Source organism: Balaenoptera borealis (genome assembly GCF_965194805.1).
Source record: "Balaenoptera borealis genome assembly, chromosome: 3".
In the NCBI taxonomy this organism is placed as follows: Eukaryota; Metazoa; Chordata; class Mammalia; order Artiodactyla; family Balaenopteridae; genus Balaenoptera; species Balaenoptera borealis.
The window spans coordinates 151,536,972-151,559,825 of record NC_138866.1 but is presented as its reverse complement, the minus strand read 5'-3'; the positions used below and the strand labels follow the sequence as shown (position 1 = coordinate 151,559,825).

At 50.0% G+C, this 22,854-nt stretch overlaps 1 protein-coding gene across 10 annotated transcripts in view; it reads left to right on the top strand.

Annotated features, from left to right (window-relative positions):
- Positions 1 to 22,854, top strand: part of ARNT2 (aryl hydrocarbon receptor nuclear translocator 2) — a 201,601-nt gene that overhangs the window by 64,486 nt on the left and 114,261 nt on the right. For all 10 annotated transcript variants that reach the window (XM_082388503.1, XM_082388504.1, XM_082388505.1 and 7 more), the window contains 2 exons: positions 8,853 to 9,066; positions 12,703 to 12,916. In XM_082388503.1, the coding sequence (XP_082244629.1) occupies positions 8,853 to 9,066; positions 12,703 to 12,916 (428 nt within the window). The remainder of the gene's footprint in view (positions 1 to 8,852; positions 9,067 to 12,702; positions 12,917 to 22,854) is intronic.

Here is a 22,854-nt window from a genome sequence, read left to right as displayed (position 1 = left end):
GGGCAGGGATGAGTGGGGTTGGACCCGCCTTCGGGGAGGCCAGTGTGAGCCCCTCCCTGACCCCGTCCCCTCACAGACAGCCCTGGTCTCCCTGGGAGGCGCTCGCAAATCCTGTCCAGCAGATCCTGCATCCCTACACTCGAGGAGAGGCCAGAACTCTTCCATCATGCTGAGCGGTTCAGGGTTCTTCCTACTTTAATGCCCCCTTGGTGGATAATCTAGTGAGTCCCAACATCTCCTCTTGTGCCTGCAGCTGGGCTCAGTGGCGTCTTTTTTTTTTTTTTTTTTAATTCTTTGTTGTTGTTGTTTTGTTTTTTTCATTTTGGCTGCGCTGAGCAGCATGCGAGATCTTAGTTCCCCGACCAGGGATCGAACCCACGCCCCCTGAATTGGTAGTGCGGAGTCTTAACCACTGGATCGCCAGGGAAGTCCCTCAGTGGCGTCTTGAATACTGTTTCATACACAGGACAGCTGGCATCCCAGAGCTGTCATCAACAGAGTCAACTTTACACACCATGCTCTCTGTGTGACTTACATATGTGTACATACATGTGTACGTGTATGTGTGTAATGTTCATTAAAGCAGAAGAGTGGAAACATGAAAAATAGAGATCTTTTAAAATGTTGGGTTTATATCTTAGGAACAACCAAGTGTTCACTCCCAAACCTTTCATTTTTGTCACTACGTGCTATCAACCTGATTTTTGCCATGTTTACACTCATTCTGCACCCTTTCTCAGATGACCCAGGAGATCTTGCAAGGAGTTCTCACATCTGTTACTGTGAATTCTACTATAGTGCATGGGGCCATCTACAAACCTGGAATTAAAAGACCTTGTTGATGAGTTTTATTAGTCTCTCTCCCACCCTTCCTTTACCCTTCACCCTTCACCCTTCGAGGACCGGCTCTAATTGACCTTCCCGAGGTTCCATCCATCATCTGTGTGACTCTCAGCTGTTCCCTGGGGACACAGTGGCACCCAACTGCAGCAGTCCAGAAGGAGTCCTTATATTTTGTAGGGTTTCGCCAGTGAACCTCTAACATTATCTAAAAGTAAAGCTACCCACGATAGGCAAGTTTCCACAGAATTGACTTTTCCTCTTTCATCACACCCATTTTGATATTTTCCTCTTGGATTTGTGCAGTATTTACGCTTGTGGGCATTTTCTTTTCTGGCTCTGTGGGTTGTGATGATGTTTTAGTTTAGTCTTTCCCTCTGAATTTCCCACCCTGTTTTATTTAGAGCTCTGATATCAAAACCCCGTTGATAAGGGAAAACTATGCCACGTGGGCTTGTCCTGCAAAGATCTTTCCTGGCAGAAAAAGAAAAAGGTTGTCATTTCCCAGAATTCTCAGTCTGTGCATCTTAGCTAAGAGAGCTGAGCATTTTGTTTCGAGGTGGGAAGATGCTCAAAGTACTTCTGATGCAGAGAGGACAGCCGGGAAGGAGCAAGGATTGCCCTTTTTTTTTAACTTTATTTTTATTTATTTATTATTTTTGGCTGCATTGGGTCTTCGTTGCTGCGCACGGGCTTTCACTGGTTGCAGCGAGCGGGGGCTACTCTTCGTTGCAGTGCGTGGGCCTCTGATTGCGGTGGCTTCTCGTTGCGGAGCACGGGCTCTAGAGCACGGGGGCTTCAGTAGATGCGGTACATGGGCTAGAGCACAGGCTCAGTAGCTGTGGCGCAGGGTCTTAGTTTCTCCGTGGCATGTGGGATCTTCCCAGACCAGGGCTCGAACCCGTGTCCCCCGCATTGGCAGGCGGATTCTTAACCACTGCGCCACGAGGGAAGCCCGGATTGCCCTTTTTTGTTGGACTTCATCTTATCAGTAACCTTGTGGGGGACACCCTGGATTGGCCACGTGGACTCCGTTTAGAGCAGGGAGAGATTCAGCTGATCCTTCTGACACTGCCGAGTAAGCACCCAAGATGAGCACAGCCAACCTTCTCCCTGCCTCAACAGCCTTAGTTCTTTTTTTTCTGGACTGTGATTTTCTTTTCTTTTTCTTTTCTTTTTTTTTTTTAGTTGGAGTATAGTTGCTTTACAATGTTGTATTAGTTTCTGCTGTACAGCAAAGTGAATCAGTCACATGTATACATATATCCACTCCTTTTTAGATTTCCTTCCCACTTAGGTCATCACAGAGCATTGAGTAGAGTTCCCTGTGCTATACAATAGGTTCTCATTAGTTACCTATTTTATACATAGTAGTATATGTATGTCAATCCCAATCTCCCAGTTTGTCCCACCCCCGCTTTCCCCCTTGGTGTCCATAGTTTGTTCTCTACTTCTGTGTCTCTATTTCTGCTTTGCAAATAAGTTCACCTGTACCTTTTTTCTAGATTCCACTTATAAGCAATATTATACAGTATTTGTTTTTCTCTTTCTGACTTATTTCACTCACTATGACAATCTCTAGTCCATCCATGTTGCTGCAAATGGCATTATGTCGTTCTTTTTTATGGCTGAGTAACATTCCACTGTATATAGGTAGCATACCTTCTTTATCCATTCCTCTGTCGATGGACATTTAGGTTGTTTCCATGTCCTAATAGTGCTGCAGTGAACATTGGGGTGCATGCATCCTTTAGAATTATGGTTTTCTCTGGGTATATGCCCAGGTGTGGGATGGCTGGGTTATGTGGTAGCTCTATATTTAGTTTTTTAAGGAACCTCCATATTGTTCTCCATAGTGGCTTCGACAGCCTTAGTTCTTATGAACCAGTAAAGTCTGGCAGAGAAGTTGGGTAGAACCTGGCATGGTGTCGCCCACGAGCAACCAAATTACTAGGGGGTTTAGCTTGAGACCTTCTCGTCGTTTCAGTGGGTTGGGGTTAGGATTGGAGTTAGAACGCTTTGGCATGAACTCTGTTTCAGGTGGAGCCAGTCCTCTGCCCTCAGGCCCATCTGGATCAGTCACCCCTTCGTAGATGTTTGGCTCTCATGTCACTGGCTTCAGTTTTGAGGCCCTTCTTTCCTTGCTCAGCAACCCCAGCTCCTCTTGCTTTTCTCCTGCAGAGACTAACCTAGATTTGAAATGACAGTACCTGGATAACCCCAGACTTTGTAGAGGAGGGGAGGAAATTGTTTCTGGAGTCCTAAGTAGTCCTGAGCTGTGTCCCTCTAGAAGCTGCCGGGCCTTTTCTTCCCCATAGAGCCTTAGGTACCTTTGCCTGTCAGTCTCCCCGGCTGTTGAAGCTCTGACTCCGGGACCAGTTAGCGCTCTGCTGAGGGGCCTAGTTCAAGTCCTACTAAGTCAGTACCACTCTGAGCCTCAGGGTCCTCTTCCACGCAGGGCGGTCATGAGGACCAGTGCAGTGACCAGTGGGAGAGGCCTTGGGAAGCTGTGGGTAAGCCATATAACACGGGGGAAGTGGTCCCACCGGAATGGGGGTGATCAGAGACTGGGCCTGGGCCCCCTCTTTGGAGGACCTGGGCTTTCTCAGACTTCGTCTCCCTGTGTCTTGTGTGAGCCTTATCTTCAGCCTAAACACCGGGGAACCTTGCAGCTGCTTTGCAGAAAACCATGCCGTGGATGGCTCCTGGGGGCGGGCTTCCTGCCTCTGTCCCAAGGAGGAGACATCTTTTGCTCCTTCTGCAGAAGCCTTGGAACCCAGGGAAACTGCCTCGCTGGATATGCCTCTGTGGGTCCCCTCCGCAGGGCCTGTGGCCAGCGTCACTGTGGGGCTGCCCAAAATGCCCTCCTCGGGCCTTCACGGCTCTCATGGTGCCCTGCCCTGCCACCCAGGAAGGGCTGGCCAGGACAGGAAGGGTGTTCCCTGAAAGTTTGCAAGATACAGTCTCCCTCCCAGTGTCAGGGAGGAGGAGCCAGGGCCAGTCTGAGCCTGAGGCTGCTGCCAGCCGGCAAGGACTCGTGTGGAACCCCCCCCCCCCAAAATCCTCCCCCCTTGGTCAGGATGGTTCTCCATCCCAGTCCTGAAGGACAGATGGTCTCTGCACCTCTGCGAAGGGTCTCCTCCCACAGTCTGACTCCCCCCCTGGCTGGAGGGGATGGATGCTTCTTTTGCATGAGAAGTGCTGAAGACCTTTACCGAATCAGACCTTTCCTGCTGCTTGACCGTGTGTATCCAAGTGGACAGAAGAGGCGTTTTGCTTGTTTCCTGCTGGTCTGTTGTTGAGACCGTGGTGGCCTGGAGAGCAGTGTGCGTGTCAGGAGGTGGTGGTGGAAGCTGAGGTGTCATAGAGGAACGTGGTCCTGGTGCCACCTGGAGCAGGGCTGCTCTACCAACAGTCCTGTCACCTGTGGAGCTACTAAGCTGGCAAAGGGGGGGGGGGCGGGGCGGGTGTCAGCACTGACTTCTCAGGTTTGGGACCTGGCCGTGTGGGTGACCAGGCTGAGAGGGAGCTGGGCGTGTCCCTGATGGTGTCAGCCTGTCTGCCACCCCCAGGGCTCACAGCTGGTGACAAGAGCAAAGAGAGGCAGCTGGAGGACTTAGGTTTACCACATGCTCCTCTCAGCCAGGCCTGCCAAAGGGGCATGCAGCGTCTTGGGGCCCTCGGGTTCCTGGAGATTTCTCGGGACTTTTGTAGTAAGTCCTGTTTGTTCGTAAGTCCAGCAGAGTTAGCCTAGGTCCCACAACTAACACAGTCGGCTCTCTAGTACTGCAGTGGAATAGGTTTATAATACTTTTCACACAAATAATACATAAAAACAAACACACACAAATAATAAAGAAAACATTTTTAATCTTACAGTACAGTACCTTGAGAAGTACAGTAGTACAGTACAACAGCTGGCATCCAGGGGCTGGCATGGAGTGAACAGGCAAGAAGAGTTAGTGACTGGAGGAGGGAGAGGAGGTGGGAGATGGTAGAGCTGAAGGATCGTCAGCAATAGGAGACAGAGGGCAAGCTGCAGTGTCACTCACGCCTGACGTCGCTGGCACAGGTTCTCGTTCCTTGCTGGAATCAGATGCACGTTCGCATCTTTGAAAGTTCGAAACTTGAAGGTTTGTATGTAGGGGACTCGCTGTACACAGGGATTGTGTCCTTGCCGGCCCACTCTCTGTTGCCTCTGCTGGTCTGTCAGCGTCTGTCCTGCCTGCCCGCCCCCAGCACTCAGACCCTGAGGTGCCCCAGGTGTCTCGAGTCTGTGGTGACCGGGAGACCTGGCCCCAGCGTGGAGCTGTCCTGTCCGTCTGCCTGTGCAGGTCTGTCGTTCCCTTCCCACCAGAGATGGGAGACTCAGCTGCCATCCGCAGAGTTGAAGGAAGATCTTTACTGAGATTTCCAAAGCACCCCTATTTTGTATTTAATCAGGATGGACGTGTATCTCACTTCTCCCATTACCCTTAGGAGGTCACCCTTGGGAGCCGAGTTGGAAGAGAAACCCAAGGCAGCGTGCAGCTGCACTTCCTCTTTCTTGCCCTTAGTTTCTGCAGCCGTGTTCCTGGGCCAGGCTGGGGGCCCTCTTGTCCCAGCAGAGGTGTTACAGCCGACGGCTGTGCCTGCGTTCTCAGCTGTCATTGCTGCAAAGCCCTTGCCCCTGTGCCCACGTACAGAGGGGCTCATTGCTTTATTGATGCTGCACGTGGGGCACACGAAACTCAGATGCCAAGGTCACAGGCTGCCCCTGCAGTTCCTCCAAGCAGACCCCGCATCGGCCCACACCCTGTGGAGGAGGTGGCCTTGGTCCTGGGGACACTTCCTTCTGTTTTCACAAGAGGGTGTTTTTCCTTTTTCTTGCCTCCGTGATCTTTCAAAATGGAACTATATATACATACATGTATATGAATAGACATATACATATTTTAATAGATTCGGTAGCTACACTCATTTATCTTGTTGCTAGATAACTGGCAGCTCTTCGTCATTTTGACCTTCTGTTGGTAACCCAGTCTTATTTCGTGAAATGATCGGAGCATTTTCTGCACTGGTCAGTCAATACAGTCGGTTTTAAACAGTTGCCCTCGTGTCTCCGTCAAGCACCTGATCTCATGAGTTGGGTTTATCCAGTGCTGTGATGAAATTGCTTTAGATCCACGTTTAAGAACTTCACAAAGACTCTTCCCCCCAGACGTTTACAAAGCGAGATGGTCTGTGGCTCTTTTGGAAATAGGATCAGAAGCAGGCGTGCCCTGGTCCAGTCTTGGCGCGGTTGCTGTGGTAACTAGCCAGGGGCTTGGACTTGGCCCTGTGGGTTTGGGGCATCACTGAAGGGATGGAAAGGGAAGGGCTGGGTTTGCGTCTTTAGAAATATCTGCCCAGTCACAGCATGCAGACTAAACTGAGGGCGAGGAGATGAGAGAGGTGACCAGACTGCGGAGGCTGGTGGCACCGAGGTGAGGGGGTGAGGAGTGGTGCCAGCCGGTGGGCGTGGGCCGGGAGAAGGTAGAAGAGAACCGGGAGGTATTTAGAAAAGATCCGACGCAGACTGAGTGTGAGGGGAAGAAGCACTTCACCGTGGGCTGCCCTGAAGATGAGGAAGAGGGGACAGCGCGTTCCTGTGCTGTGAGGGGAGTGGAGGAGCTGAATGCCCGCTGGAACAGAGGGCGGAAAAGTGGGTGGGCCCTGACTTGGGGTGCAGGGGGGGGTCCTAAAAATCAAGCTGAGGAGATGGAACTTAGACTGCAAGCCGTAGGAGCAAGTTAGGGTTCGGGAGTGTCTCTGAGCAGGAGATATGGGGAAGCATGTCCAGGGCCCCCCGGCAGGGATGTGCATCCCACATCATAATATACTGTTCCTGCATGGCCATAGTTCCTGTCCGACACACCCTTCAGCAGTCCCAGGCAGCGTTCTCTGCGCACCATCTCCGCCCCTGTCTGCCTCGATGAGGTGCGGGCTGGCAGGGTGGAGAGCACGCCCTCGAGCAAGCTCACCCAGGCCCTCCCGATGCACAGCGCACAGTGGGCCAGCGCCTCCAGGCCGCCTGTGACAGGTGTGTGCGGAGGGCACAAGTGGGTGATGGTGGTGAAGACTGGGGCACACAGGAGTCCCCTGACCAAATGCCCCCTTCTACCCACTCCCCCCGTCTCTGTGATGGACCCCCTCTGCTTGGTTGTCTTTTCTCTCTGCACAGTATACAAGCCCCTGCCCAGTAACCTGAGAGCCGAGAGCCGTTTCTCCTGAACAGCGGGCATCCTCCCTTGCCCCGTGGTGCAGGAGCACCTGGGCTGCCGCTGACTGTTTCCTGTGCTCCCAAGGGTCCTCACTATGGGCGGGAGGGGAGACCTTGCCCCAGCAGTCCCCTTGCTGGCCTCAGCCGCCCTCTCCTCCTGCCTCCCCGCAGGACTCACCCACCTCCGAACCTCTCCCCAGAAGCCAGCTGAGGGGCATGGGAGACCCAGGCCCTGTTACCAGCCCAACGTCTCACGCTCCTGGTTCCTCGGCCCTCTCCTCCAAGCCCCAGGGCTGCCCCTGCACCAGGGCCTGTCTGCTCCTGCCCACAAAGGCTTCATCCCAATTCCAGCCCTTTCTTTGATCCTGCTGACCCTCCTCCCAGAATACGCCCCCTTTACCTGCTGCCAGATCAGGGCCAGCTCCCTCCCAGCTCCTCCCCCACCCCTTCCAGTCCCTGTCGCCCCCAGGAGCACCTCCCCTTCTCCTCTCTCATTCTGTCCTGGGGTCTTTACTTTCCATGTGCCTCCGGGAGCATTTAATCACATTCTGCCTTCATTTCTACTATGCAAGGTGATGTTTTACCATCCTAACTGGTGCTTAGCTGCTTTAGGACAGGAGCGGGACATTCCCTGGTTCCTTCGTCCCCTCCCCTTTGTGCGCCTGGCTCAGTGCTTTTTGTATAGAAGGTGCTCACCAGGCCGCCCAGCTTAGCTCGTCCCCCTTGGTTGGTTTGCGTGTTCACGTGACACCTGCCTGTAATCAGGCCTGCCTGGCGTCTGCCCCAGCCTGGGAGGGTGGGGTGCGAAGCCCCATGGATACATGCGGTGTGTGAGGCAGCCTCGCCTGGGCTGGTTCCTTTCTTGCTCGTAGCGTCACCCTCATACTTTGAGCACCTGTGAAACCCTAAATCCTACAACGGACGTGTGATGTGCTTTTAGACAGTTCTTTTATCCAGAGTGACAGCTTTGTCTCAGTGTCGTTGAACTGGGTTGGCTGTTACTCCCTTTCAAGCCTAGAGGTGATAATCTTGAGACAGAAACAGTCTATCATCCTTTTTGCTAGTTTTGCATCTTAACACGTCAGCGAAGGTTGCTTTCAGAATTCCTGGCAGCGCTGGGTTTTTTAATTGGCTCTCTGTTGTTTAGTGAGCGGGGTGCACCTGTTCTGTTACTAAGCTGCAGAAAATGTGCTGCGCATAGTGCGAAGGCTCGTTCACAGCTTGATGTGACGTAGGCCTGTGGCGTGGCTGTCTGTTCAGTGACACCAAGAATGGCAAGGCTAGACATGTTTCTCACTGGGGGTCAAAGTAAACCACGTATTTGAGCAGATGGTAACTACATTCAGTGTGTGTGCATGTGTGTGTGTGTGTGTGTGTGTGCACACCTAGCATGAACAGATCCGTGGGTGCACATGGAAAGCATGTTGAGTTCACTTTGGATGCCTGAAGGATAGTGTCTTCATTCTTTATGCTTATTAAAAAGTACTTAGGTACACAGGGGAGCAGTGGGAAGCTTTGAGTACATATTTAGAGGTGAGTCTGTGGCATCTGTAGAAGCCTGTCCCCACCCCACCCCCTGAGAAAGAAACTTGCTAATGTGTCGGGGAGCTGCTCTGCCCAAGATGTGTTCAAAGCCACTGAATTAGCCATTATGAGCTAGTCTTTTGGTTACTCGGCGTTAACGATGTACATGCCGTTTTACGCCGTCAGACAGTATCCCCCAGCCTGATCCTTCTCTTTCCCCCCCTCCTGAACTCGTGCTTTCGGGAAGAGAGAACCACAGTGAGATTGAAAGGAGGCGGCGGAACAAGATGACCCAGTACATCACCGAGCTCTCCGACATGGTCCCCACGTGCAGCGCGCTGGCCCGGAAGCCGGACAAGCTCACCATCCTGCGCATGGCCGTCTCGCACATGAAGTCCATGCGGGGCACCGGGAACAAGTCCACAGATGGCGCCTACAAGCCTTCGTTCCTGACGGAGCAGGTACCCCGTTCGTCCCTCGTCTGCGTGCTTTTCTCCCCGGGTAATGGCATCATTGGAAGGGGAGAGAATGACAGCATCGCCAAGATGAGATAAGCTATGTGGGCAAACAGGGTTAAAGGCTGAGGTAGGGACGAAACCAGGGAATTTTATCTCCATTCTTCACTAGGAAACGCCCTTCCGGGGGGTGTTTGTCTGATTTTGCATCCTCTGCTTTTTTAATTTCCCATGTACCTTAATAAGGCATCACTCAAAAAAAGACATTGTGCTTAGCATGCTAACACAGGAAAAAGCCAAGCAAAACCACAGTTCTTCTGTGGTAGAATAGCAGTGGTGATCATGATGGTGATCAATCATAGTGGCAAGGATCCTAACAGCCAGCACTTAGGCCTCTGCCCTGAGCCGGGTCAAAGTCAGATCTTTCTGTGCAGGATTTCATTCAATCCTTATTCTAGCCTGAGGAGGAAGCCGCTGTAATTCATCCCTGCTTTAGAGATGAGCAAGTGCAGGCTTAGAAAGCGTCAGTCCCCTGCTCAGTGGTGGGGCCAGGAGTTGACACAGGTTGGTCAGACCCCAAAGCCATATATTTAACAGCTGTACTAGTAGCTGCATAGTTGGGAAGGGCAAACCCAGGAAATGGTTACTGGGAAGTATTTTGTAACTTGACCGTTCTCTGCGCTGGAAGGCCTGTGTTCTGGGTCCTGGTTCTTCTCCATGCTGGTCAGTAGTAGCTCAAATCATCAGATGCTCTCAGCTTCTGTTTGCTCATCTGTGGATGAACATGAGCTTTCTGCCTTCCTGACTCTGAGGGGTACTGCAGGATAAAGGAGATGATGGACTTGAGAACACTTTGTATATGGTGCAGGCAGGGGAAAGGAAAGTGATGTGCTGTCGGGGAGGCGGGTAGGAAGTGTTAGGTCTCGTCAGGGGCTTCTCGGGAGACAGCTGGCCCTGACAGGCTGTGAAGGAGCCCCAGCAGATGCACAGAAACAGGGGAGAGGAAGGGATTCGACAGGAGCAGACCAGTGAGCACAGAGCCTTGGAGGAACAGGTGAGGAAGGCGTGTCCAGAGACAGAATCGTTTATTCTGCCAGTACGAGAAATCTGTTCACGTCACAGGACTTAGGTTTAGAAAAAGAGCAAGGGGAGAGGAGCTAACGTGTATTCCTGTGTGGCAGGCATTTTAGCAAGGGCTTGGGTCGTCTCAGGGCCCACGTGTTCCTCACCTCGAGGTGTGAGGAGGTGTGGCAGCGGAGTGACCCTCGCTGGGAGGCCACGGGGCCCAGTGGTGCAGGGCACAGCGCCCAGCCTCTTTGCACCTCTGCAAAAGGACCACAGTGATAGCTCCCACCTGGCAGGGTTGTGGAGACAGGTCAGGGGGCAGCAGAGGAGAAGGTTTAACACGGGGCTGCAGTGGAATGAAGGATGGAGAGCTGGCAGGTGAGCAGACAGAAATGCATTAGGCACCTCCTGACCACTAGGGTCGTGAAAAGCTTTCTCTCTGCATTTCTTTAATCCTTACATGGACCTGCCAGGGTCCATATTTGACATTAATCTCTTTACCTGTAAACGACTGAGGATTAAGAAAGTGAAGAGAAGAGAGAAGGCAGTTATGCAAGTTACATGAGTCCTCCCCATCTTTCTCTCTCGGTTCCCAGGTAGGTTGTTGATGACAACAACAGCTACATGTGTTAAGCGCCTACTGTGTGCCAAGCCCTTACTAAGTCCTTCACGTGTAGGATCTCACTGAACCTCACAAAATCTCACTGAAAAAAAATGTGTGAAAAAACGGAAGCCGAAGATGTTCAGTAGGGAGCCCAGACTTGCACAGTGAAGTGGAAGGGCCATAGTTGATGGTCTCCTTTTATGCCACAATCCGTGCCTTTAGACCTAACTGTTGGTTTAACTGGAGAATAGAGGCAAGGCTCATTCTGGATTCAGGGCACAGGACCTTGGTAATGAGTGATGTGCTCCCAGAAGACAAAAACCGGGGAGGAGGGTGTAGAAAGAGGGGCCCGTGATGAGGATGAGGCTCTGTTCCATAAGCCCTTCCCACAGTCCTTGCAAAAGGGCTGAAACTGTGAAAACCTATGTGGACTCATCAGCGTCCACTTCCTCTCCTCCAGAGACAGAGAATTCTCTACTTTCCCAGACAACCTGTTTCATTTTTTACAGTCCTTCCTGTTGGGAAGATCTTCTCCATACTGAAAGTAAAACCGCTGACCCAGTCTTCTGAACTGAGTAAGCATCTAAGAGACATGGAACAGCAGAAGTGCCAAGCAAAAGAAATGGACAAAATCAACTTTTCCTTAAAAAAATGCTTGTACAGCCTGCTTCCGCCCTAGATTCCCAGACAGAGGATGTTACAGTTCTGACTCAGCCAAGGGCTCAGAGACACTGGCAAATCTCCCCAGTTTCTGCTCCCCAGCAGACTCACATTTTCTAATTTTTGGGCTTTTGGAGCCCCCTCGGGACGGGCACTGAGGGTGGGACCAGATGCTCTAGACTCCACGTCTTTTGCCTCCATGCAGATGGCCCTTACTCTGTGTTACAGCGGGGATTCCGCCTAAGATTACGCGTGAACAAAGGATTCCCAGCAAAAAGTGTTTGCCAACCGCTGACTGGAAGGATCGCTTTGTTCTTTGGGCCCTGAGCAGTGTGTGAGGTTGTTAGAGAGGTGGCTGTGGACTCCAGCACACGGGGAAGAGATAGCCCTCCAACTCCTGCAGGAACGGAGCTCCTTTCATTCAGCAGGAAAGGGCTCCTGAGCTTGATGTGAGAATGACAGGGTGGGTAGCCACACCTGAGCTGCCTGCAGGCCCTGCAAAGAGAAGACGTTTTAACAGAGTTGACTTTGCCCCCTCTGTGTCCCTCTCGGGATGATGGCCAGGCTTCCTGCCGCCCATTCATTGATCCCAAGCAGCTTCCTTCCTGCCTTCACTGACAGTCATGAGCTGTGTGAGTGTGACTCCAGGGCTGGTGCAGTCAACCTCTCTTCTCACCGTAAAGTGACATGGACAATGCTAGGTGCCCTGCCACCTTCTGGGATTACTCTGAGAGTCTGTTGAGATGTTGGCTGTCAAGGAGTCCTGGAAGCTTGACAGACATGCAGATGTAAGGTGATACTCTTAAATCCGCCGCCAGCATTCAGCTCAGAAAGGAAGGAAGAGAAGAAGAATGAGTGCACTCTGAGTGTGGCAGGTGGTGGCTGGGGAGACACCTGGTGCCTTTCCTTCTCTCCTCCCACTTTCCCATGGTCCCTCCTTCCCTTCCATGAGCCCCTTCTGCTCCAATGACATGACTGCAGTTTGAATATGTAGGTGAGGCCATTCACATCTCTGGCAACCCAACACCTCCTGGTGATCACTTCTTGCTCTCTCATTCCCCTGGGCTGGAAATTTCCTCTCTCCCTAAGAGAGGGCTGGTTAAGACAGGGTTAACAGTGTTTGGAGTAGCTGTATCTTAGGGCTAGTATAAGCTTCGTGCATTTTTATTTTCCAAAAACAAACCAAAAAAAGCCCCAAAACTCTTTGTGTATCACAATGAATTTCTGAATAAAAGTTGAAGGTTGCTAATAAGACTATTTAATTGGCCTGGGTTTGTCTGTGCTTGGTCCTAATCATGATTTTTTCTTCCCAGGAACTGAAGCATCTCATCCTTGAAGCGGCTGATGGATTTCTGTTTGTAGTGGCGGCTGAGACGGGGAGAGTGATTTATGTGTCTGACTCCGTTACCCCTGTGCTGAACCAGCCCCAGTCAGAGTGGTTTGGGAGCACCCTCTATGAACAGGTGCATCCTGACGATGTGGAGAAGCTGAGAGAGCAGCTGTGCACCTCAGAAAACTCAATGACAGGTCAGTGTAGCTCTCTCTCTCTCTCAAGACTTTTCCCTGGAGAAAAATTTCTTTCATTAAACATATCAGGAAGCTGGAGGTCAGAAAAAATTGCCTACAGGTGAGGGACATGTTTGACTCAGCTTGTGTAATAGCTTCATTCATCCTGTAATTTTTAAAACTTCATTTTTAATACATCATTTTTTCCTATATTTTACCTGCAATTAGGGCATGTCACCACTAGGAAGCACTGTTGACACATTAGTCACAACCACATGCTCTGAAATGAGGGTTATGCCTCAAGTGCATGATTATTTGTGAACCTGATTATAGGCACTGATTTCCCAGACCTTACGTACCAGAAATGAAATTTCTCATTGAGACGTTTAAATACAGTCAGCTCTGCTCTAACACAAAATACATGTCATAAAAATCACTGCAATAAACAGAATGATGAAACAAAACCCACAGAGCTTAGCGGGAGAAAGTGGCTAGGAACACAACACTCAAAAATTTGTCAGTGACCAGTAAGAACAAAACTAGGAACCTGATAAAAATGGGAGCACAGCTTGACACATTCAATGGTTAAGAAATTTATAAATATTACCATAAATATGGCACTTGACCTTGAAACTGACTTGAAGTTTACTTGTGGAAGTGAGCCTCAGAAGGGCTGCCACTTCGGTGTTCCTGTGAAATGGTGCAAGGACAGTCATGTGAAATCAGGCAGAAATCAAAAACTGTAACACCAGATGTTGGACAGGTATGTCTCATAACACACACGGTAAATTGAGGCGGCTGCTGTGTGCCTGAGTGTGTGCATTTTGTGAATTCCTATGTGACTCAGTTCAGCTGGGTGCAGTTTTCTGTGTTCATCTAGTATTTCTTGCAGATGAAATCATGCATAAGCAAACACAAAATTCACATTCTGCTCAAATTGTCCCCCAGTGTATCAATGGCATTGGAACAGATTTGCATTTTCAAAGCAAGTGTTATAGTAGAGCTGACTTATACCATAATACTTGCATTCCACTTTATGATAGATCTGTTTGTGCAGTGGTGTTCTTCCTGCCACACTGAGAGCTGCTGGATTCTCATTCACTTCTGTGTCTGCCTGCAGAGCCTTACTCAGTGCTTGGCATGCAGTAGGCATTCAGCAGAAGCCTGGTGAGCAAATGAGGCAGTGCTTTGCTCATTGTAGTAGTCTGCTAGGGCTGCCATAACAAAATAGCACAGACTGAGTGGCATAAACAGCTGACATTTATTTTCTCACAGTTTTGGAGGCTGAAAGTCCAAGATCAAGGTGTTGACAGGTTTGGTTTCTGGTGAGACTTCTCTCCCAGGCCTGTAGACGGCCGCCTTCTCACTCTGTGCTCACATGGACTTTCCTCTGTGTCCACACATCCCTGGTGTCTCTCCCTCTTTATTTATTTATTTTTGGCTGCGTTGGGTCTTCGTTGCTGCGTGCGGGCTTTCTCTAGTTGTGGCAGGCAGGGACAGCTGTTCGTTGTGGTGCGCAGGCTTCTCATTGCGGTGGCTTCTCTTGTTGCGGAGCACGGGGTCTAGGCGCGTGGGCTCAGTAGTTGTGGCTTGCAGGCTGTAGAGCGCAGGCTCAGTAGTTGTGGTGCACAGGCTTAGTTGCTCCGCGACATGTGGGATCTTCCTGGACCAGGGCTCGAACCTGTGTCCCCTGAGTTGGCAGGTGGGTTCTTAACCACTGCGCCACCAGGGAAGTCCCACTCCCTCTTTCTTCTTATAGGGACACCAGACCTATTGGATTAGGACCGTACTCTTTTGACTTTATATGACTTGATTCACCTCCTTAAAGGCCCTGTGTCCAAATACAGTCACATTCTGAGGTTCTGGGGGGCTAAGATTTCAAGATATCAATTTGACGGGGACACAGTCCAGTCCATAACACCTATGATAAGACTGAATCAGATGTTGTCAAAAGTGACAGCAGTACCACTGTTTCTGAACGATAATAGTCATTTTCTCAGTGTTGGTTATCAACAATACATGAAAAGGAGGGAGAAGATAAAGGATTAAGGTGTGAGGACAGAGTCTACATTGTGCTTATCTCTGTGTCTCTTGAAATGGTGACACGTGACCGTACTTGTAAAACAACGGTGCTGAAACAGACGCAAAGAAAGATGTGCTCTGCCATCCCCCAGCCTGGGGTGAATTAGAGAATTCCCTGTAGAAATCCTTGGGAACACACCTTGTAAAGTTAAACATCTGGGAGGGATGTGAAAGGGAAATAAAGCAGCCAGGAAGTGTTGGTTTGACAGCTGAAATCACCTTCTGTGGAAAGAGCTGTCTTTTTCCAGACTTCAGTGTTTGAACACAGGATGTGGCTTTTTGAAACCAGTCAGGAGACCCAGCTGGGGCAGTTGGTGGGGGAAGTGATGGTCAAGGGCAGGTCAGGCTCTGGGTCAAGGGTTTAGCTAGTGGGCTCACCAGGGTTGGATGGACACTTCTGTCTGTGGGAAGTCTTAATGTGTCTGGCAGTGTTTAAAGGGGCAGAGTGAACCACATTTGGACAGAAACGTCCCTGGAGTGGACACTGGATGGTGGCCTTGGCATCCTTCACCTCCAGAAAGTTCCTTGTGCTCTTTCGTGGCTTTTTTTCTTTTTACTTTCCTCTCTTCCTTCCTTTCTTTCTTCCTCCCTTCCTCCCTTCCTTCCTTCCTCCCTCCCTTTCTTCCTTTCTTTTCCTTCCTTCTTTCCTCTTTCCCCCTCTTTCTTTATCCAGTCACTACTTTTTAAAAAAACATTTATTCATTCATTCAACAAATACCTGTTTTGCATGGCCATAGAAAGGTCATTTGGGATGCAGCCTCTCCTTCCCAATCACCGACAGGAGTTTCCAGCTGTTGTTGAATGAATGGACCCCCATTTCTCAGTTGTTCCAAATTATTTGTGATAATTTGGGGAGAGCCCCAGCCAGGTCGGTCCCTGAGGCCTTTGGCCGGAAAGCTCCTGTGCATGATTCACATGTCCCAATCAGCTGTGATTAAGCTTGCCTATCTCCCCGAGAGCTTCGCTGAAGTCCAGAGATACTTCCAGCCTTGGATCACAGGATTTGGCCGGGCCGTGGTCCGGGCACAGATAGCAGCTCACCAGGAAGCCGTGCTCAGCCAGCTCTGCCGGCTGACCTGTCATCACGCTGTTTCTGGGAGAGGTTAAAGATGCGGCATCTGCTGTGCGGTCTCCCTGCTCGTCCGCGAGAGGGGACGCCTGTGGGACCCATCGCACGCTTTGCTTTTATTTTCTCACTCAACCCTAACAGTGAACTATTAATAACTCTAACAAACTCTCTTACATTCTTATAGCACGTCTTTACCACTTTAGTGGCTATGAACCCGGGCTGCACCTGCATCTCCTAGGACCATCTTAGAAATCACAGGCCCCCTGGGCCTGCTGACTCAGGAGCTACATTTTAATGAGATCCCCAAGGGATTTATATGCACGTTCTAGATTGAGAAGCCCTGAACTAAAGAATTTAGCAAGTTGGGGTTGGGGTCTTGCAGCTGCTGGGGTCGGGGACATCCTTCGACTGCTGGGACCGGCAGGAAGTGGTGGGATTGGCCCCAGCAACCTCTGCTGCCCGGCTTGGATTTGCCCAGCTCTCGGGCCCGAGGCCAGACCTTTGGGGAGAGCAGTTGGAGGAGCAGCCCTTGGAGGCTTGACGCCCAGGGCACTCGCTGGCCAGGCAGGGGCACGGGCGCGCACAGAGCAGCCTGCAGCCCTGGGACCTCGCTCTGCAGTCCACACGCGACAGCCTCTCCGCCAGGGTCGGGAGGAGGTTTGCGGGGTCGGCAGTTGGCATCCTCCCCTGCAGAAGACGAGGAGAGCAAGGAGCTGAGGGTGGGCTCACACCGCGCCCTCGCAGACCCGGTCTGGAGCGGAAGCGAACCAGTTACGCGTGACGCCACAGAGGACAGCAGGCCCGCCTGGGAAAAGAGCGGACGGTGGCCAGCATTCAGCCTCACTCACCCAAGGCAGCTGGGCCTCCTTCGTAGCACTTTGCAAAGGAGGGCGAGGACGAAATTGTGTTGGACTCAGCCACGCAGTTGGGTCCTTCCGGGAAGAATGTCAGGCCAATAACTGGTCCCCCAGGGGTCCCATGAAGTCCACCCCTGTGGTATCAGCTCTGGAAAAATATAGTCTGTTTCCAAATGTCAGTCATGAAGGTAACTTCATGAAAACCATACTTGCAAATCTATGGCTTATTTTCTTTGGAATAGCCACACTTAGTCTTTGGACTAATGCCAGACTCTCAACTCCTAAACGCATTCATCAGTCCCTTTCTTGCCATATTAGGTAACGTAGATAAATGTGGCCCACCCCCTAAAAAAAATCCTTATTTTATCTGAGTCAACTATTAACACTGTTATTGGGTTTCTGCTGTTTGAAATAGAAATAAAGTGTTTTAGTGGCAAGCAAAGCATGTTTATTTGATTCAGGCTCCTTAGAAATTGCCCAGTTGTGTAGTAAACACTTAGGCCACCGGAAACAGCGTTTAGAGTTGGGTCGCCAGAGGTGCTTGGTAAATGCACGTGGGAGTGCAATCGGAGAATCACGGGCTGGTTAGTTTCATGTCTTCCTAGTGACTTTTCCACTAGAAACCGCAACCTACTTAGATCTGTTATCCCAGATGTTTCTCTGGCGCCAGTTCAGTTCTTTCTCATTGTTAAATATTTATACAACTTGCCTTGTTTTGCTTTGCTACATACATAGCATGTTGTTGCTGCTGAACTGTTTGTGTTTTTCTCACATATTTTATGTTGAAAGATATTTCATGAATCTGGACAGATTTCCAGCTTGGGTTGCTGGGTTCATTATCACTCTGGTGTCACCGCGGATAAAGGAGCTGGGCATCGTTTTCACACACATCGCAGATTGTGGCTGGACGGCCAGCTTCCCTGCCAGCAGGGAGAGCAGAGAGAGCTCACCCCAGCCTGCGTGTGTGCTCACCAGGGCGGCTGAGGGGTGAGATGGGGTGGGCACGGGGGCCGAGGGGAGACTGCTGGGGGTCGTGGAAGCATCCCCGCGCTTGGAGTCAGATGGACCTGGTGACAGTTCGGTTCATGGCCCTTTATTTTGGGTGAATGACTTAATCTCCCCGGGCTAAGTTTCCTCACCTGTAGATGCAGACAATAATATGCCCCCTACAGGACTGCGTTGAAGCATGCACGACAGGACATACGGGATAGTATTAATGGTTGTGTTTGAGAACTGTGGAGATTTCATTCACTTTTAAATAACTGAAAATTATATTTAAACACTGATGTGGATCAGTGGTTTTCCAAACTATCTGTCTTGCTTGCTTTATTTCTCTTCTTACCCCTATAAAACGTGTCTTAGGATTTTGGCACTGTTGACAAGGGAAGGTGGGTAGACTTTGACCTTTCTGAGTTTTGCCCAGTTACGAAAGGATGCCCTTCCCACCCTGTGCTTGAGATCATCCATCACACATTCAGGAGGAGGAGAGGGGGGTGAAGATGTGCTTACTCTCTTTCTCTCTTTGTTCTCTTGGTTCATTCATTCATTCATTCATTCATCCAGCACATATTTACTGAGTACTAACTCACTTTGTGCTGAGTGTTGGGGATATAGTGATGAACAAAACTGACGCAGTCTGGCTCTCCTGGAGGTTAAAGTTTAGTGGGGAAGAGAGACAGCGAAGAAATAATCACATGTAACACACACAGCACACCGTGACAAGTGTTAAGGGGGAAAAGTCCAGCGGGGGCATGGAGAACAAATAACATAGGACCTGGCTCATCTGGGCAGGTTGGAGTGAGCTCTTGTGAGTGAATGAGGCTTAGTGACATCTGGGAGCTAAATGTTGCCCGAGGAGACAGTGGAGGGTGAGGAGAGTAGATGCTCAGTCCCAGAGCAGTAAGTACCCAGGCCACTGCAGGTTTTCAACCAGAGGAGTTCCGGGATCCATGGTGCTTGTGAGAAGCTCACTCCGGCTACAGAGTGGAGAACATGTTGTGTGGGAGCCAGCCTGGGTGGGGGGAGTCAAGGTAACGAGGGTGTGGGAATTATCCTGGGGCGGTGATGGCAGGCAGGGTTTAAGATGGTGTCTTAGTTTCCTTGAGATGCAGTCACAAATTACCACAAACTGGGCAGCTTAAAACAACAGGAATTTACTCTCTCACAGTTCTGGAGGTCAGAAGTCCAGAAGCAAGATGTCAGCAGGGTCGAGTCCTCCTGTAGGCTCTGAGGGAGACTCTCTCAGCTTCTGATGGTGGCCAGCAATCCCTGACGTTCCTTGACTTGTAGACACATCACTCCCATCTCTGCCTTCTCATCACATGGCGTGTGTGTCTCCGTGTCCAAAGTTCCCTCTTCTTACGAGGATGCCAGATGTACTGAATTAGAAGCCACCCTGATAGAGTATGACCTCATCTTAACTTGGTTATAGCTACAAAGACCCTATTTCCAAATATTGTCACATTCACAACTTCTGTGTAGATGTGCATTCTGCGGACCTACTATTCAACCCAGTACAGGAGGTGGAAGGGAGTCGGAGATTCAAGAGATGTTTAGGCAGCAAAACCAACAGGGGGAGATGATCCACTAACCCTAGTTCTATCTCTACCCAAATTATGTTTAAAAAGCTGATGATCTAGGGCCTTTGGTGACCTTTTGTTGCTGCCTGGATTGTCACTGACAGCTTTCTTCCACCAGAAGTGAGTTGGACCGGGGAGAGCTGGAGGTACCCCCTCAGTGGCCCCGACTTGTCATGTTGAATCAAGTCACAAAGCTCATCCCTTCCTGTCATGCATTTGCACCCCAGGGGATCCCTTTGGACCCATCAGCCTGCTTTCATGATCAACTTGGCTACAATGCAGAATGTGCTCAGTGTACAGTGCTGGGAAGCAAAGAGACTCAGTGTTGTTCCTTTTGTATAGCTGTGGGTCACCCTGCAGCGTGAGTCGACAGCGTCACGACCCCAGGACTGGGTCTTGCAGCCCAGTGGGTGGGGTGGATTTTGCTCGCCCCTCCCCCGACTATGCATGGTGCCCCTTCAGATCTGAGCCTCAGCAGAGGTAGGGCTGTGTTCTCCGGGTTCCTCTGCTTCATGCCCCTTCTCCCCTCCTCTTCATTTCCTTCCGGCTGGACCTGCCGAGGCTCGCCCGCATCCATCTGAAGGAGAGTGAAGTCTGCCCGAAGGCCGGATACAGAGCAGCCTCTCAGAGCTGGTGGGGCCTGGCATTCAGTCACCCCTCCCGACCGGGATGGGCAATCTCGTTCCTGCCTCTCACGCTCCCTCCAGCTCCTAGCCTGGGCTTCCGTCTCTCTTTGCCTGCCCTCGTTGCGACCTGATTCACTGCGTGATGTCTGAGTCCCGCCCACCGCCCCCTGTCTTGGGCCAGACCTGCCACTTTGCACTGTCTTCACGGACAGAGCAGAGCCAGCCACAGTCCAGAGCCGGGGCCAAGGCCGTGTTGTGCGGAGGGCACTGGAAGGTCGCCACGGCTGAGCGCGGGCTCAGATGGGGAGAGAGCAGGGGTCCAGGTCAGCGCCTGAAGCTAGAGAGGGAGCTGGGCGATGCTAGGATGGCCGAGGGCAGGGGACAAGCAGGGCACGTCCGAGATGGGAGGTGGAGTTTGTCCTCCAGCTTGGGATGTATTCTGCTGTGACGCGGACCTGGCCTGCTCAGGCCTGTCTCTGGCCGTCTTCAAGGCACAGAATCCATTTCCAGATGTAGGACTTAGATGGTTGGTGCAGCCACTGTGCGTGCGTTTCCTGAGGCTTCCTTTGGAGTCGGGCCCTGCAGCTAGCTAGGGCAGGGCACCCATCCCCTCACCAGACCCAGACTCTTTTCTCTTCCTGTCCTTGCCTCCCCTTGTCTCAGGACCTGTTCTGCGTTGTCCGGAGTAACAGCTTGTTGGGAAAGGGTCCAAAACTTAAGTGTGCCCAGCTTTACAAGCCTGCAAGAGGCCTGCCCAGGAATGGCACTGAACGATTGGGTTTTCCATTCATCATGGAGCACACCTCTGTAAGAGAAGTGACGGAGAGGCACACAGCCTCAAGTAGTCTTTTCCCAACTAGCAAGAGCAATGAGTCTGTCCTGAGAAAGGGAGAGCCTGAGGTTCAAGTTCTTAAATAGGTCAGCATACACATTTTCCATCCCATTGTAGAGGTGTGTGAATTAGACTTGAGAACTCTAAATCTTGCTTCAAATTCACGCCAAGATTTAACCATATCAAAGAACCACTGGTGCATTTCTCTGAAACGCTAAAATCACCTCCTAAAGATCTGTTCTCTACATGCTCATTTTTGTATCCTGGCTTTTCTTGAACTGAGGAACATCCAAGAGGCGCTTGAAACACAGCTGCTTTGTAAATAAGTTTTTTAAATTCCCAGCCCCTGAAACAGGGGTTCTCAAGCTTGATGCACATCAGAGTTTTATTGGATGTTTTAAAAATTCTAATGTCAGGGCTTCACCACATTTCTCTGTTTTTGATTATGTTGCGGTCAAGCCCAGGCATCTGTATTTGTAAGAGCAGCCCTGGTGATTCCAGTGTGAACTAGAGATTGAGAATTGCTGTATCCTGGCGTATCCCCCGCCAAATAAAACCCAATCCAATCAAATAATACAACCCCATCTGTTTTACACTAAGAGATTTCAGCAAGATCAAAATAACAAAGAAACAAAATGTTAAAAATGTAATCATGTAGCAACACTATTGAAAAATGAGCAGCTTCAGCTTTTTAGAACTTGTTTGCAAGAGTCTTGATTTCTTAATGAGGTATCTTTTGTCCTAATTCTGATGCTCAAGAAATAAAGACCTTTTTTGCCTTCCATGTATAAGAGGAAACTATAACAAAAATAATCTATAAGTAGCATTGTTTTTAGGCAGATGAAATTATTTGGAGTTAGTTTAGGACATTTGAAAAGACACATGGAGTCATTGCTTCCTGCTGGTATGATTTCGGTTTCAGTAATATTCTCACGTGATGGTCATATTGTGTAATGCTTTGGTTAAAAATAACTTGATTGCAAAAACCCCAGCGTGATCAAGAAAATTAAAATAGTTTCCTTTCGTTTCACTAAAAAAAGAGACATATTTCCTCTGAAAGGTTGTGACTCACGCCAAATGGTTAAATAAAAATGCACATATAGCACTGATCTTTCCTGTTTATTGCTTTCTCAGTAGAAGCTAATTGAGGAAAACATCTACATTCGGTTTTCCCTTTGTTTTTGTTTTTGTTTTTTTAACATCTTTATTGGAGTATAATTGCTCTACATTGTTGTGTTAGTTGCTGCTCTATAACAAAGTGAATCGGCTATATGTATACATATATCCCCATATCCCCTCCCTCTTGCCTCTCCCTCCCACCCTCCCTATCCCACCCCTCTAGGTGGTCACAAAGCACCAAGCTGATCTCCCTGTGCTATGTGGCTGCTTCCCACTAGCTATCTATTTTACGTTTGGTAGTGTATATATGTCCATGCCACTCTCTCACTTCGTCCCAGCTTACCCTTCCCCCTCCGCGTGTCCTCACGTCCATTTTCTACGTCTGCATCTTTATTCCTGTCCTGCCCCTAGGTTCTTCAGATCCATTTTTTTTTGTTTTTTGTTTAGATTCCATACATATGTGTTAGCATACGGTATTTGTTTTTCTCTTTCTGACTTACTTCACTCTGTATGACAGACTCTAGGTCCATCCACTTCACTACAAATAACTCAGTTTCGTTTCTTTTTATGGCTGAGTAATATTCCATTGTATATAGGTGCCACATCTTCTTTATCCATTCATCTGTCGATGGACACTTAGGTTGCTTCCATGTCCTGGCTCTTCTTTTGTTATCCACCAGTTTTCTCAGGCTGTGATCTGACAGGTGGGTTTCAGTTCTCCCCTCTCTGGTGATGATGTAAGTTACTCTCCAATGAGTGATTGACAGTGTCATTCTTTAACCTTGAGTTGAAGGC